Below are 15972 nucleotides of genomic sequence, written 5' to 3'. Positions count from 1 at the left end.
CGTCCACGCTACCATTACTTGTTCAGCCTCAAACAGCAATAAACAGCCAGGGCTGGGATTTCATGAGTGTCCTGCATGTGTACAGTGACCACTAACACAGCACCAAGCCCCTGCATGGGTGGCCTCGTTACCGAAGTAAGCCTGCTCAGCCAAGGAAAAGGATTCAGCATCCCAACACATTTACGTTCCCAGATGGAGTATGAGCTGGGCTTTTTCACACCCAGACCCATGTACATGGGGGAAATGGAGGAGCTGGGACATGTAAAGCAGTGAAGATCAAATTTTCACTGTAAATCATTATGCTCTTAGCAGCAAAGACATTTTCTTCACACTCACCTGTAAAGTTTGTAGCAACACAATTACCACCACGCGGACAGCCTGTCCAGGGGACAGCACCTGCACTCCTAACCAGGACAGTGTAAAGGAGGCCCAATTCTAATCAGCCAAATAGCAGGCAAAGGGAAGAGCTTCGTGTCTCCTTAAGCAATGCTAGGGACAGATCTGAATTAAAATTAAAGCCAGGCAACACGCACCTGATCCTGCATCAGTCACACTAAAACCAGTGGGATTCACTGAGAACTACTGCCACTTGTGAGCAAGTCAATACAGACACACAGTAAAGCAAGGAAAACGCCTCCCAACACCCTACACTGATATTTTGCTCTTAGTGCCTCCGCTTCATAAGAAACAGTCTGTTGGCAGCTCTGAAAGAGCAGCCCAGCTGCTTTTTGTATGCGAGTCGCAGGGAGTCTGACAGCGCAGGACAAAGCAGCCAGGGCTCTCCCCGCCAGGCTGGGTCACATGGTCTGGTGCTCTGCACTACGCCTAAAACAAGCGGCTTTTAAGACTGATTGATTAAATGCTTCGGTTTCACTTCAGCAATTAATCTCAGCAGCCTTTTACTTCTTTGTATGCTGCAAAGTGTGAGAAATAATCCCTTAATTATTCCTTGCTCTCCTTCTCAGTCTGTGGTTTATTAAAAAATTACTGCAGCGCCGTACTGACAGGCAGGAACAAATCCTGCCTTCATCTCCCAGGCAGCTGCACCATGTTACGGGGAGGTTGCCCATCCCAGAGCCAGCAGATAGTTTGGTCCCTGTGGCCTGTCCATGAAAATCACTTTGGCAAAGATTACCCATGGAGGGATCGGGTGTTAAGAACAAGGCTCAGGTTTTCCAAGCAAGCTGTGAAGATCCCGGCCCTGGATTCTTCAATTGCACTTTCCATTTCACATGGTATAAACCCCACCGCCCTGTTAGCCCTCATCCAACCCAGGAAAAGATCTATCCCTCTGAAGTTTATCCTATAGGTTCCCTAAACGCATACAAATGAGGCACCTTTTGTCGTTCTCTGAAATGTCAGTTGTTCTGTCAAGAAAGTGTTACCCAAACCAATGAGCTTCTCTGAGTGAGCATAAATTTTCTGTGAATGTGTCACTGACTGAAAAATATTAAACAAAGCTGTGATAACTCAGAAGGCTGCAAAGAGCATTTGGAAGATATAAGAGAATTTACAGAACTTCCACAAACTCAAGACAATAAAATGCTCATTGCTGGGCTAAAGCATCGCAGTCGCACCTAGGTGAGGACATGACACTTCCCAGGAATGAAGTTCAGGAATAGGGACAAAACAAACCTCTCTTTCAGGCAAGAGAAAATGCACACCAAATGCATTCAGGCAACTGAAGAAGTGTCTTGATCAGCATCACGAGATACCTCTGCTGAACCAAGGCAGACAGAAGCCTTTTAACATTACACCTTTTCTTGAGGTTTTCCCACCTACTCTTAAAGTGACACTATTTGTCACTTTTTCCCCGAGGTAAAGGACAGGGGAGGTACACCTGGAGAGGGAATTAAGGTGGCTGCGACATCGGGCAATGATGGTAGATGACTGTCATGGGGCGTGCTGGGGGGAGAACACCGTGCTGACAGCAGGGATGGACCAGCACACAGCCACACAGGACACACAGAACAGGCTCAGCCTTTGCCCTTTAACTGCTCCCTTCTAAGCACTGAGACGTGCAGAGGTTTTGAAAGAAAAACTTTTAGAAATAGTTTGCAAAGCAAGTTTAACGTTATTCTGCCTAGAAGGGGCTCTGTTCTGAAGGATGCAGAGAGCGTGCACCACGCAGTGCCCAGCACTTACCTGTGTCATAGTGAACTACCAGGGAACCGGAATGATCCCCGGTCTTCAGCGGGTGAAACTCCACTGTCACTTGCACAGCATCACCAATCCCAAGAGTCCCGATGGAGGGATCCACAGAGAAGGGGCTGCAACGCAGAGAAAGAGACACATCAGGGCTATTGTGGGCGATCCGGGGACTACACTCCTTTTGCAGCCTACTCCACTTCAGCTCATTGGGCAAGCAGGAAGCAAACAAACCACAGCCAGCATTAAAAACAGAACATAGAGGATCAGAAATGGCACTACAGACTCTCACTTCTGAAGAGATCCGGCTCTCCGAACATCCTGTGGTGTCAAACGACCTCACCTCCCCCATACTCTGCATCCCCATCTCTGCAGGGAGGCTCAGGAGTCCGACTGCTGGCAGCACAGCCAGAGGACGGGTTCTGAGGAGCACAGAGAGGGTGAGAGCGATCTGCCTGCACAACCTGACACTGACTTACGCGGGAATCTCTCTTTTCCTGCCACCTATAAACTCCACCTCAGGAGATGCAAATGTCAGGGCACTACCTGTCCCAGTGAGACTGCAGCCTAGCAATCAGACAGGAGGGAGAATAAGTGTCTTTCTGAAGACCAGAGAACAAATATGATTTAATTTGCAGAATTCATTTTTTTACCTTGAAAACATCCTAGTTTAGCCTAAGAAAGGGTGCATTTCGTCAGCATTACAGTGAAAGCTGCTCTAAGAAAAGGAACAATCAGAAAAGGCTGAATAAGTGCAAACGCAGATTAGAGCGATACAAGGACGTGGAAACAAGACACGGCAGGAGGATCCCTTGTACAGCCTGAACCGTTAAACCCCCGGCTACATGAAGTGCCATTACCAGGAGCACATCAAGGCGGGTTTAACAGGGGTTTTTCTGTGTATTCACAAGCACTGCAATCTGGGACTCTGGGTTGTCATCCAAGCTCGGTAACTGTTTGCTTGGCCCACCAGGCAAGTTCTGTGCAATGCACTGGAAATAATTATGAAAATGTGTTGGGGTACTTTGGATTTAATATGAGCAATTATGATTTGTCACCAGGTAAACGGCTCTTGGCTGACAGACACAAACCTCAGTGCTTTAATGCAAAGGGACAAGCCAGGTGTAACATGCTTCTGCAGCTGGGCTTCATGGCTCTTCTACAGCCCCACTTAGAAAACAAAAAGTTATTGCTTTTAGTGCTTTGCTGGTGGTCAATTTGTCACCTTAAAAACATGCTCTGGAGAGTTTTACCATGATTAGAGAATGCAACACACACAAAAATACTGAGAACAACTGGAGCCATGCGCAAGCTGAACTTTGTTCATATAAGTAGTGACAGCTGATGAAATTGCTGGAGTTTCTGCTCATTAAGGAGATGTCACTGCAATTAGGGGCCTGACCTGCTCCCATTACAACCACGAGAGCACTGCCACCGAAGCACGGGGCCTGCAATGTTTGTGTGCTGGGCCTGAGACTCTGGAGAGAGGAGGAAAGACAAGGCACCACCAGCCTCAGAACCGGGCTGTTCTACACGGTCCTGCACCCGCACTGATGGTCACTGACAGGACTGCTGCAGGTCTCTGCCAGGGCTTGGGTGAGATCATTGCCTGGTGTGGGAAAGGCAGAGATTTTGGAGTTTCTTTGGTTTTGTTTTTTGTTTCTTTTTCTTTCAGAAATGTTGCCAGAACAGAAAAGCTGCCAGTTAAGGGGGATCCTGGACAACACTTCAGCACTACCTCCCATCCTATCACCTTCCTGCTCCTTCCCCATGTCTACATACTCCTGCCCTCAGATGGATGGGAATAACCCTCCCGAAGATACCTTCATCTTTTCAAATTGTCAGAAGAGGATCCAGCCAAGTTCAGGACTCAGTTCTCAGGGCTGAGAAATGGAGCACAAATCAGATACTGCCTGTCCTACATCCTACCCCACGCCGTACCCATGAGACAACTCTTCCTGCTGTAGTGGGAGCTCATTACCCCTCACATGGACCTGGTTCTCCAAGACCCAAAGATGCAAGCTCCATGGTTTAACTTAACTCCCCTGAATTTCAGTCACCATCACTAAGCTGTTGTCTGCAGCCTACAGACGAGATGCTAAGGAGACATCCCTGACACACTGTCACAGCCAAATGAAAACCAGTGCTGAGAGATGGCACTAGCGGGATAGACACTGGCTTTTTACCCATTAAATGTGAGCTGTTCTTTGGGATAATTTGCATCCTGTTAGATCTACCCTTTTAATGAATCACTACTGCTCCTGAAAGACAGAAAAGATAAGGTTTGGAGGCTTTTTAATAGCTCGTTTTCTTCTGACATGCTTTGTAACTATGTCCATTTGTAGGTTTGCTTTGTTGTACGACATCTAGACTTTCACATGTCCAGATCTCCCAATGGCACCTTGCAGTCCCTTATGCAGCTTGTGTAAACATATCTAGCCACACCAACTTAGGAGAGACCTGCCCATCAGTACTTGCTGAGATCTTGCCTGTTATTGCCCTTCAGAAAGAAAGCAACACTAGATTCGTAAGCAATTTCATCATGCTATGTTTTGGCATTTACATCTTGCTTACTTTCACCAGGCAACAGCTCCCCATCTTGACAGCTGGGCATCCCGTGATGATACCAAAGGCCAAATACTCCTGACAGAACTGAGAAATACAACTGACAAGTGAATAAAGCTGGCAGTTCTGTGGCCCAGGCTCTCAAACTACCATGCTGCCTGTTCTCCTGAACCACACCTTTGGCACACGCAGTGTGCAAGGAGGCTGCAATATACTTAAAGTGCCGTGGCATGTTTATCTCCTGCAGCCAACCTTTCTTTGGTCTACTGGGGCCTTATAAAATCATTTGAGTTTGGGAAAATAGATTTCATTACAAGCTACCTCCAAACCCAAGGAAGACAGTAAAATTACTGGTGATTGAATTGCCTCTTCTGTCCACTAAGATCTATTGCAGGGGAAAAAAAAAAAAAAAAAAAAAAAGGTAGTTTCATCTTGGCATATATTATTTTATAGTAACGGTATAACAACCAAACTCAAGCAATATATCTTTTCCAGTAAACCCAGTCTGCTACAGTCAAAGCATCCAAGACTCCATCTCTGTGCTAAAAAATCCTGTCAGCATCACGCAAGGTCTGTATTTCCCTCTTTCACTGCACCTAGGCTCAATTTTCATGTCCTTGGATGGTCTTTGCACGTCCTACGGGAACTCGCCAGTCTCACGCCTCCATGTAGCGTATGGGTACTACAGGGAGGGATACAAGGGGGCTCGAGGCACTGTGCCTCGCAGGATAATTTCCTGCGCCTTCAGAGCTTGGTGGGGACATTCCTAAATGGATCTTATCTCAGGCTGATCCCCTCTAGCCCCATAGCATGGCACAGCACAACGTCAGCAATGTCAGGAGAAGGCAGTGCTGCACTGAGATCTGCTTCCAGACACCCTTTTCAACTCGGATGTACTGGAATGACATTTATCTCTGTGAATGTCATGAAGCAGAAACTGGTTATCCTGCCTTAACAATGAGACAACAGGAAGAGACTTTCTCTATTTATACTATTATTACTTTTTATTACCATGCTATGCAGCTAAGAGCTGGGTATGGACATGCAGAGGGAGGAGAGCACGAAGCCAGACTGCATAACAGGGAGTGCTTTGGTGGTTTTCTCCCTCCATGAAAAGTGATCAAATACGCGGCCATGCTTCTGGTAGAAACCATGGCAAGGGAGAGCTCCAAACGGGAACAGCAGAAGGATGCTGAATTGACCCCATGGCTTCACTTAAGAGCTCTTCCCTGGAGGGAAATGCACAACAGAAAACATCAAAGCCTTTAGATAAATGAGTAACAGGCAGGGAAAGTCATCACGAAGTGACCAGATGCAAGAGCTGAGGGGAAAGGTTAGGACTGGAGATGGGCTGAAAAATGCACTGAAGGTGAAGGCAGACAGGTTATGCTTGATGCCACAGAGAAGGAAATCCAGAGAAAAGCTGCGAGGAAATGTGATATGAGCAGCACGATGGACTAGGAAATGGTGGCATCTGCAGCTGACTTGTGAATGGGCAAGAGCCTGAATATGCTCAGGCCAGAAAACACAAGTTTAAATTGTTTAGATAGAGAATAAAGGACACAGAGGTCACTTGATGGATCTATAAGCTTAGACAGATCTCTCACTCCCTTCTACTCCACTAATCCTCCTCCTCCTCCTCCTCCTCTCACATGCATGTATTTTTAAATACTCTTTTAAGAGTATTTAAAAAGAAATCTGAATGAAAGTCAGGGCAACTTAATTAGAATAAAATGCTACTTATATTCAAAGATTTAAATCATCTGTTTGAAATTTCAAAGCGGCTTTCAAAAGTTTATCATGAAATGGAAGAGATGGCAGATGCCCTCAGCTGACAAGGGAAATCATATCAGCTTCCCATCCCTGTACACATGCAGTCCAGTTGTTCAGAACTTTTTTGTGTGTAGTTTGAAATAAAACATTTGCAATGCCTCCCATTTCTTTATTGCAAATCTGGGCGGAAATATTTGCTCAAGCTCAGAAACTCTTAAAATCCGTATCAAGGAGGACTCGATGTGCTGTATCACTCAATAGGAGAGTTGGAGAGTCCATTGCAAAAAGATGATTACTGAGATTTTACTGAGTATTTATTTTGGTGGCAACAGCTAGATCTGGAAATCCCAGAGGAAAACTGTGCAGTGATTTACAAGTTCCTGCCTACGTGTTTCCACAGGGAAAAGAAGCAGCGTCCTTAAACAGCATCCTAGAAGCCTGCTTAAATAGCCTTGCCAGGGTTTGGTGGAAGCTCCTCTTGAACCCTCATGTTTCACAAGAGAAAAGTAAAGACTGGCCTTTTGAGCCCTGTTTTCCTGGAGAAGAAGTTGAAGCAGCTCAGGTGCACCAAGTCAGACCGCTGGTCTTTGCTGCATTCTTGACCTCAGCTCCTACACCAAGACCTCCGGGACCAAGCAACTCACCACGAATTACCAGCCAACTGAACCAGTTTCCCTGCAGCTGCATCACCCTCTCCCATTCAGCCAACTGGGAAACCGGGGGCTGTCTTCTGAGACCAGAAGGAGCAGGACAGGCTGTCCACCACACAACTCATGTCAGGCATTTGATTCGGGACCACCGGAACACCACGTGCTCGCAGCCTCCCAGAGCATGGCTGTCTTTGGCCGACACTGGTATGGAACCACTTCAGAAGGCACTCGGGATCAGGAGGTTGCAAGCTGGATACTTACAGATTGGAGCACTCTCCAGGAAATCTGGGAGAGATAAAGCTCTAGAAGAAAAGGCCCCCAACCCATGCACCAGACACTTGCTGCATCTTTTGCCTGTGCCCTCATTAGCATGCTGCTTTGGGGCTGTGGTGCAGTTTTTAAGCCAGTGTCTGCTCATCTCCACCTAAAAGCTCATTCTACTTAATATTTGGTCTCATGGACCAGACCAAACCCACTGGAAAACAAAGTTCCTGGCCTTTGTCAGGGCCTCAATACCAATTGCTTTGATCTACAATTTCTAATGGCACTTGCATATAAAGACACAGCTGCTGGTAAATTTGTAAACGTCTCTCACCAGCTCACAGCTTGCCCATCTCTTAACACTGTGTTCGGTCTACAGGAACCGAGCTCCTAGAGCTGTCGCCTGCCACGCAGCACCTTACACAGCCCAAGGGCAGCCAGGCTGCCTTCCTTCATGTGCTCTTTCAGTCTAATGGAATCGGTCTTGCGAGATGCTCTGTTGGAGACACCACTGCAGTACAAAACCTCGCTGCAGCACGCAGAGTTTTATCACAGGTTCCATCATACTTAAAACACTACAAGCAACAGCAAAACCCACATGTCCTGCCCGTTTCCAGCTACAGCTGCAATACAGCAGCTCAGATGCTCTGGTTCCTTGTTGTTACCAACCGTGTTATCATGCAACAGTGTTTTGCACAAAGAAGATGAGCTCCTTTACCTCTCAGTGCTGATGCGGTAGCGAGCCTCCCGGTTACCCACGTTGCGAACCAGCAGAGTTTTCTGGGAGCTGTACTTGACTGGACAGATGGAGAAGTTCAGCTGGTCAGGGAAGTCCAGGATAGCTCGGGCACCTACAGCTCGGATTGGCACAATAAACTTTTCCCTTTCTGTGATGCAGGTGAGCTGGTGGAAATAATCCTGCAGGGAAAGAAACAATCTCAGCACAGTGCATTTTGTACCATCCCATGGCAGAAGAAAAACTGCTGTTTTCTATGACTCTAACAGTAGCATCCAGTAACGTCAAAGGGCTTTTTACCTTAGGGACCTTTCATTCCTGTAGTGTGAACAAGGCTGCTAACTTGCAAAGAAGAAACAATCCCATTGATTCGCCTGCTTTCACAGCAAGCTGGCAGAACCTGACGAAATTTTCTGATACTTTGATTCAGAGGCACCAACATAGAGCAATTTCATGGAAGGGATTACAGCAGTAACAAGAACCCGTGATCATCCCCACCGCAGATGATCAAAGGCTCCACTAAGCACCCAGCTGTGCCACAGTACTAACTCCAATCCCAGCAACACAGTGACCTCACTGATGCTGGCCAGGGAGGGGATGCTCAGGTGCCTTTTCAAAAGGACTTTGCCACGTGCACGACCAACACTCAGTCTTTGGTGAAATATTTAACAAGCTGGACATGGGAATTGTTTTAATGTCAGGTGAGTTTAGGGTAAGTGTGTAATTCCTACCCTTTCCCAGAGCAATATAGGGACAAGGCTGGGGTCACACACCCTTAAAAAGCTAGCTGATCCATCTCCCAACCGCAGAACTGGCTCAGCTCTACACCCAATCTACTCCTGCAAGATGTCTGACAAGTACTTAAAAGCACTAACAATTCCACCCCTGCCCTCAGCAGCCTATTCCAGCTCTACACTAGACTTGAGTTCTTCCTGTGCCTAATCTCAGGTACATGAAGGCAACGCTAAAGCAACAAGGATTTGGCCTCAGAGACAACCATGACCTTGAGAGAGCAAACTGCCTCTCGCCATTCATGCACAGGCACGTTGCGTGCCGAGCCCCCTCTCCAGGGACGCCCTGGGACGCTGCATCCCGTACAAGGCTGGACTCAGCTCTTCAGAGTGCCCTGACCTTCAGCCACGCTCCGTGACCCACCAGAATGGGACCTTGCACCAAGCTGAACAAAGCCTCAGGCCAAACCGGGGGAAAGCCAAGGGAAGAGGGGTGCCAGGCAGAAGCTGGCTGTGCAGGCTGCTGTGAACCCACAGTCCTGTGAGCATCTGCAAGCTGAATAACCCTCCCGTGGGAGGAGATGGGGGCTGCAGATCTCCACTGCAGCACTGCCCTGCCTTACCAGCTCTGCTAGGCATTTACTTACAGTCTACGGGTACAGCTGGAACCAATTCACAGCCTTGTTTTACCTTGCAACTGCAAACCCTTAGACGGTTTCAATCCAGGTTTCTAAACAAACATGCCTGGGTGAGAGAGGGGTTGCATCGCTTCCACACTTTAAAGTTTCTTTTTAGACCCACCAGCTTCAGTCTACAGATTTTCATGAAAATACAACTTCATCCTTCATACAACTCCTCTCCCAGTTTCAAGGAAAACACCTGTCACTGTGCAATGGTTCCTCTTCTCCTATTCACCTTCGAGAAGCAATAAGTCACAAGCTCTGGCCTACGAAGTATCACCACTGGCATTTGAATTCGCACCCAATGAAATTAAAGAACTGCTTGTGTCTCAGAGGTGTCAGTTCAGGCTCTTTGCAAGCTCAGGTTAACGTTAATTACTGTCACAGTGATAGCAACCTTCACTGCCCAGCACACCAGAAAACGCAGGGGGCGGTTTTGCTGTGAAACCAACCCTAAATACCTCACTGAACTCATTGCATCAGACAACTGCAAAGAAGAGATCCTTGTAGCACGAAGTAACGTAGCAAGTCGAGCAGGGAAAGCTCCCGGCTGAAACCAGGATATCATAAAGGCTGGAAAAGAAGGGCCATTAAGAGAGGAGAGACTGGAGGATGTAGACAGCTTCCCATGAGAAAGGGTGGCCCTTCTCCTGACTTCCTCAGCCACCAATTCACAGCAGGCTTTGAAATCGGTCACTTGGCTCCAGGTTCATTTTGCACAGGGCCATTTGACTTGATTTTCTGCCCCTTTCCTCCCCTCAAAAGTCATCTTAAAAGGATACTTGGAATAGCTTCAGTGTGCTACCAAACATCTAACAGCACCCGACTGAATTCTAATTTCAGTAATGCAATAACTCATCAGCCTGTCATAATTCACATTAACGAGCATTAATTCAGTCTCCACTGAGCAACAGTAGTGAATTTGGCAAACCTTACAGACTGAACGCGTATTGCTTGAATATATTGTATTGCTACAGCAAAAAGAGCGAGAGGACAAAACAGAATAAGCTGTGCTATGTATTCATATGCTTCTTGCTTCCTTCTTCCTTTAAGATAACCTATTAATAAGCCAAAGGACACACACAAAGGTAGGTATTCCTGTCTATTGCCAGTCAGTTCCATGATGGTTTCCAATCAGGCAGAGACTGTCAGACCATAACGCAAGGACACCCAAGCACAGGGTGGCACGAGAACACCCACACCATGCAGCTGAAGCCCTAAACCCGAAATGTGTACAACAGAAGCAGCAAGAGTAACTACCTGGAAACGCTGACCCACAGAAAGATTAGCATTTCTTATTTCTAAGGAGAGTGCCAATAAACAGAGACATGTCAGCTCTTTATTTACCTTCTGACAGTCCCATCCTGTGGCACATTCCCAAATGACTGCAAGACAATAGGAAATTGCTCATTTTTCAAGCAAGCGCTACATGGCACGTGGCATTTCAGCCACTAACAACTCACATGGCCCTTTTATTTAGGGCTTAGCTGCAATTTTACTCCCTTGAATCAGGAGTGACTTTGCTGAAGTCAGACTTACCCCAGGGAAGAACAGATTCAAACCAGCTCCACAGCAGGAGTGCCCAGCCCTGGCAGAGGGGTTTGTACCTGCGTCCCAGCTCACGGGGTTATCCACCCTCCCTGCAGGTGATGGAGCAGCAGAGGGGCAGAGCCTCTTCAAAGGCAGCGTCAGCCTTCCACAACTAACACACAGGTGTTCTGCGTGCAAGCCACTGCCAGCCCAACGCAGGCGGCTCTGCAGAACCATTTCCCAAAGCCTCTTTGCTGAGGGGTTTTCAAGGTGCCATGCACCTCCTGGTTGCGCTGTTGATGAGTTTCTAGCTGAGCTACAGCACTCTGGTGCTTCGCTGGCCCCACACTCCATCAAGTATGAGACAAAATGCTCAATTCGTACAAAATTCTGATTCAGCTGTATAAATCCCCACGTGCTCCTCGCTGAGCAGCAGGCATCCCTCTCCCCATGCCCTGCACAACCCCCAGTGCACCAGAAACCACCGGAGTGTCGCTGAAGCTCTGCTGGCAGAGCTCCCTGCTCCATACACTCGCCAGTTCAAGGGCAAGACAAGGGACAAAGTATTGGACATGGGGGTTCTTGAGGGCTCTCTCACCCCACTTGTATTTGTGGTGATGTTCACGTGTTGCTCTGCTGCCTCTAAACTCGAAGAGAAGCACTTTGCCCTTCACGGGCACCAATATACCTCTGCCACCCCCCAAAAGTACACTAATTAATATGAATAAATCAGAGTTTGAAGACACCGGTGTACTTTGCAAAGCCTACCTCAATGAGATTAAGCTCTTGTGTCACTTGAGTAGTTTGGAGAACTGCCCTAGGACAACAGAATTTTAACCCTAAATATTAACGATGTGAAATAATTTCTCATCCCTCCAAAGGAACAGATTATTTCACAAGCATGGGGAGCTAGGGACCACAGGGCATTTTCTCTTCAGTTTTCTATATCTGTGCTGTTTGAGGATAGGACAAAGTGTTAAATTATATCTAAGTAGCAAGTGAAAGATGAAGAAGCAGGTACGCCCAAAGAGATCTTGCACCGCTGGCCCGGTGCAGAAACATCTGCTGGCTCAAAGCTGTCCCCTGGCCTCGTCTCTCCAACAAAGCCATGCGAAGGACAGTGCTAAGAGGTAGCAGGACGGTGGTGAAAGGACTCAGCCTGCCTGTCCTTGTTTCCCTGCAGTGCTTCCTCCCATCCATGCCAGGTATTAAATTCTTCTGCACTAACAAGCCTCCAGATAACAGTATTGACCCTTCACATCACAGCACTGACAATCAGACCTGCCAGGGCCACAGCACTGACGTGCAAACCTCTAAGCAAAGGCACGGCGCGTTTGGCGTGGAAGAGGTGCCAGCTGACAGAGCAGCCACAGTAACACGCGTGACGGCCACAGCGCAGGCTCTGGGTAAGGTGTCTGCCTGCAGCTTGTATCTGCCCATTTATTCCCCTATGTGCTCGTTCAGGCAGATGTCTCAAAGCCACCTGCAGCCCAACAGCCTCCTGCCGAGTTAGGGACATCTAGAGCTCAGTGTGCCTGTGCCAGGCTGGCTCCCTGCCACCTGCACAGCGCTCCCTCTGCCCCAGCCTCCCAGCTGCATCGCAGACAGACAAGTGTCCTCAGGGACAGCCCAGCTGCAAGGCTTGAAAACAGAGGGGATGGAAAAGCACCATCTTTGCTCCAGTCCAGGGTGAGGCAGGGAAGTGGCTGCCCGATGGGAAACAGAAAAGCTCTCTGGATCTATTTGTTCCTCTAGTATTTTCCACAATAATTAAACCCCTACTGTTGGGATGAGATGGTCAAACATCAATACCCCACCCTGCCATTTTCCTATAGTTCCACATGCATCTTCCCTCACGAACACTCAGGGAAGCGCAGGGAGGGAAAGCACAGCCCGTCAGTCCCTGCTGCAGCAGCTAACAGCATCCTAACAGACCAGCTGCAGACTGCCCGACCACAGCCTGGAGCAGACCCCACAGCAGGCTGTGGGCTATAACCAGTGCGTAAAATCCGCCATGACTTCAGACATAATGTTCTGCTGTCTCGCTACCGTGGCCAACACGCGAGGCATTAAGGTGACTCCAGTTTCCACGGGTGGCAGTCCTCACTCTGATCAGGTTCACTTTAGGTCCTCCAAGTAACAAGTCACTTTTAAACACACCTCTGTATCTACCGTTAGTGGAGCAAACCCATAATCACACAGCAGTGGACAGATACCAGAAACCAACACCTCGGGAGGCCGCCCCACTACAGGCGGCAGACTCTCTTATCTCTCAAACCAGCAGACATGACATTAAATGTTCCATCACTGAAGGACAAAAGTGATCTGAAACATGTAAGAGCCTTCAGCCTATGAGAGCATAATCTTCCCCATGGGGAAGGAGTTTCCCCTGGTTCTAGATCCAGGACAACCCCACTGGAACCAGGACAGTCCTCAAAACCCACAGCAGATGCCCTGTTCTGAATCCAGCCCAGCAGGTTCAGCTTACACTGAAGGCACCGACCTCTCTGGACCTCCAGTCTCACCTCGTTCTCCTCCGGGGTGAACAGGACGCGGAAAGTTGCACACAAGCCAGGTGCTACTTTACAGCACACACCACTGGGGCTGGTCAACTTGAAGTAAGGCGATGGCTCCAAGACAACCTTCACCAGCCGAGGAACCTGCAGGGAAGACAGGAAACTATGATTTTGCCACTCGTACGGAAACATGAGGAGAAAATACCTGGCCGTGCCCTGGGGACATCCCTCCTTAACCACTTTTCCAAAGCACTTCTAACTCTTGAGGTTGTCACAACCCAGACTGGAAGCCCAGAGAGTCGCAACAGTTCTGTGATCCCCTTGGGTGAAATTAAGGTGAAACGACACCAAGCGACCGGTTAAAATGTTTTACTTGCGGTAGAAAACAATTTAAACTTGGAAAAGGATAATAAGCAATGTGGTGTCTTACAAAGGGAGAGGGAGAGGGAGAGGGAGAGGGAGAGGGAGAGCAATCCGGATCAGCACCCCTGGATCCAGTGCTGTCTCAGGTCCGACCATCTTGGCTGGTGGGTGCAGACGCAACAAAGTTTCTGTCCCCTTTTCAGTTCATCTTACCAGCTGGTTAGCACACTTCTGCTTCTGGGGCAGAAATGCTCACCTCTTGTCAGGCCTTGCCGCCTCTTCAATGGCGACGGCACGAGGCCGTTAGCAAGGCCAGCATGGTGTCTGGCTGACACAATGGAGCCACACAGTACCGGGCTTACACAGTGCAGCCAGTGATGAGCGGTCTTGGTGCTCGAGGGGAAACTTTTGGTTTCACTCAGTTTCCCCCCTCTGAGGTCCACATAAGGCATTTGTCAACACAACTACAAGGGAGTGGGGGGGTGCAGCCTTCCATACACTCCCGCTCCCTCAGGTGACATTCCTTAGACTAATCCAAAGGCCACAGCTGGTCCTGGAGGTTTTCTGTGTCGATGAATGTTTGAGGCATCAATGCCTTCAGTTCCTTACAGAGGAATACACCAGGATGGAATCCATTCTGCCAGGGCACAATAGCATATCAACCAGCCCAAAGAACCTGCGGGCTTCTGCCTGCACACACCCAAGCAGTCACGCCTCTGGAGGGGGATGAAATACCCGAAGGCAAAACAGCACCTGTTATACTGGGGGGAGGAAGAAATTCACTTCTAACATACTGGGTTTGAGTGGGGCAGTCAAGCTGCACTGCTACAGTCACGCAGGCAGACCAGCAAGAGGACACCACAGACACTGTGGCCTTACTGGGAATAAAAGGAAACCTGGAGAGCAAAAGGAGGAACATAGGAAGACAACGAGACAAGAAACAAGGAGATGGCTTAAGGGAACTTAGAGCGGGCTGTAAAGAAGCAAGGGAGAAGCCAAATACACTACAAGGAAAGGCTGATGCAGAAGATGAGAGCGGTCAACTTGCCAAAATGATGGAAAGCCACACAGCCCCCCAGGCTGGGCCTATCAATTATGGCCTTCAGAGGCATTTTCTGCCTTGAGATACGTGACCAGCACTGACTCACGGTGTGGTTTCGTTGTTAAAAGCCACTCTTGGCTCTCTGGAGGCTCTTGCTGCCTGGTGCCTGTAGCCGGGCAGCTGCCAGTGCAGGCAAGGCAGATTTCTGGGCACTCCTCCCCACAGCCAGGAGTCCAGGCAGGTACCCTGCTGCAGGTTTCTGCCCCCTAGGATACCACAAGCACAGACACAGCAAAGAGGTGTTTTCTAGCACACTGATGTCAACACCTGAACACCAAATCTCATCTCAGAAAGTCTAAAACAGGCAATTTTGACTGACAAGCAGCTTCACTGATAAATAACAAACCCACGTGAGGCCTGGGCAAAATGGAGGTTCATTCTTCACCACCCGCTCGAGCCCGATAACCCACGGCCAAGGCAGTCCTGACGTCTCCAAACACCCTTTGCTCCCAGCAGTACCCTGGGACAGCAAGACCCAGGAGAACATTTTACACTGCAGACAAACATTTTGGTCACCAAGACCCTTGGGAGATGAGCTAAGACCTTCAGCAAAAGCCACCGAGAACATCTCTGAGAGTGGTGAGGAGCAGCCTGAAGACAGAAAAGCAATTTTACAACACACAGGGAAGAGCAGTAACTATACAGCAGAGCACTTCTCTATTTGAATGACTACAGAGCCTCTATCTGGAATATACACTTTGCTGTTAGCTGGATTTTTATGGATCAGACAACCTCAGGCGACCATGCAGTACAGGTCAGCGTGATTTGGAGGGATCTGTGAAACTGGTGAGAAAACTTTGAGACAGAGTACAGTGTTGCTGGACATCACCAAAAGCCAACAAAATTAGAATATAAGCACCTCTCTTGGGATTATCATCTCTATGTTTGTGTACTTCAATATGCCAAGGATTTCCCTT

General features: G+C 48.4%; 1 protein-coding gene across 1 annotated transcript in view; it reads right to left on the bottom strand.

Moving 5' to 3' along the window:
• LOC141954991 (hydrocephalus-inducing protein homolog) overlaps positions 1–15972 on the bottom strand; it is a 96322-nt gene that overhangs the window by 71346 nt on the left and 9004 nt on the right. Inside the window, 3 exon segments of the mRNA XM_074895068.1 lie at positions 2146–2270; positions 8116–8315; positions 13600–13734. Coding sequence (XP_074751169.1) covers positions 2146–2270; positions 8116–8315; positions 13600–13734 — 460 coding nt within the window.

Source organism: Athene noctua, unplaced genomic scaffold (assembly GCF_965140245.1).
Source record: "Athene noctua unplaced genomic scaffold, bAthNoc1.hap1.1 HAP1_HAP1_scaffold_53, whole genome shotgun sequence".
Classification (NCBI taxonomy): domain Eukaryota; kingdom Metazoa; phylum Chordata; class Aves; order Strigiformes; family Strigidae; genus Athene; species Athene noctua.
The sequence above is the reverse complement of the archived record's forward strand: the minus strand, read 5'-3'. Positions and strand labels throughout refer to the sequence as shown.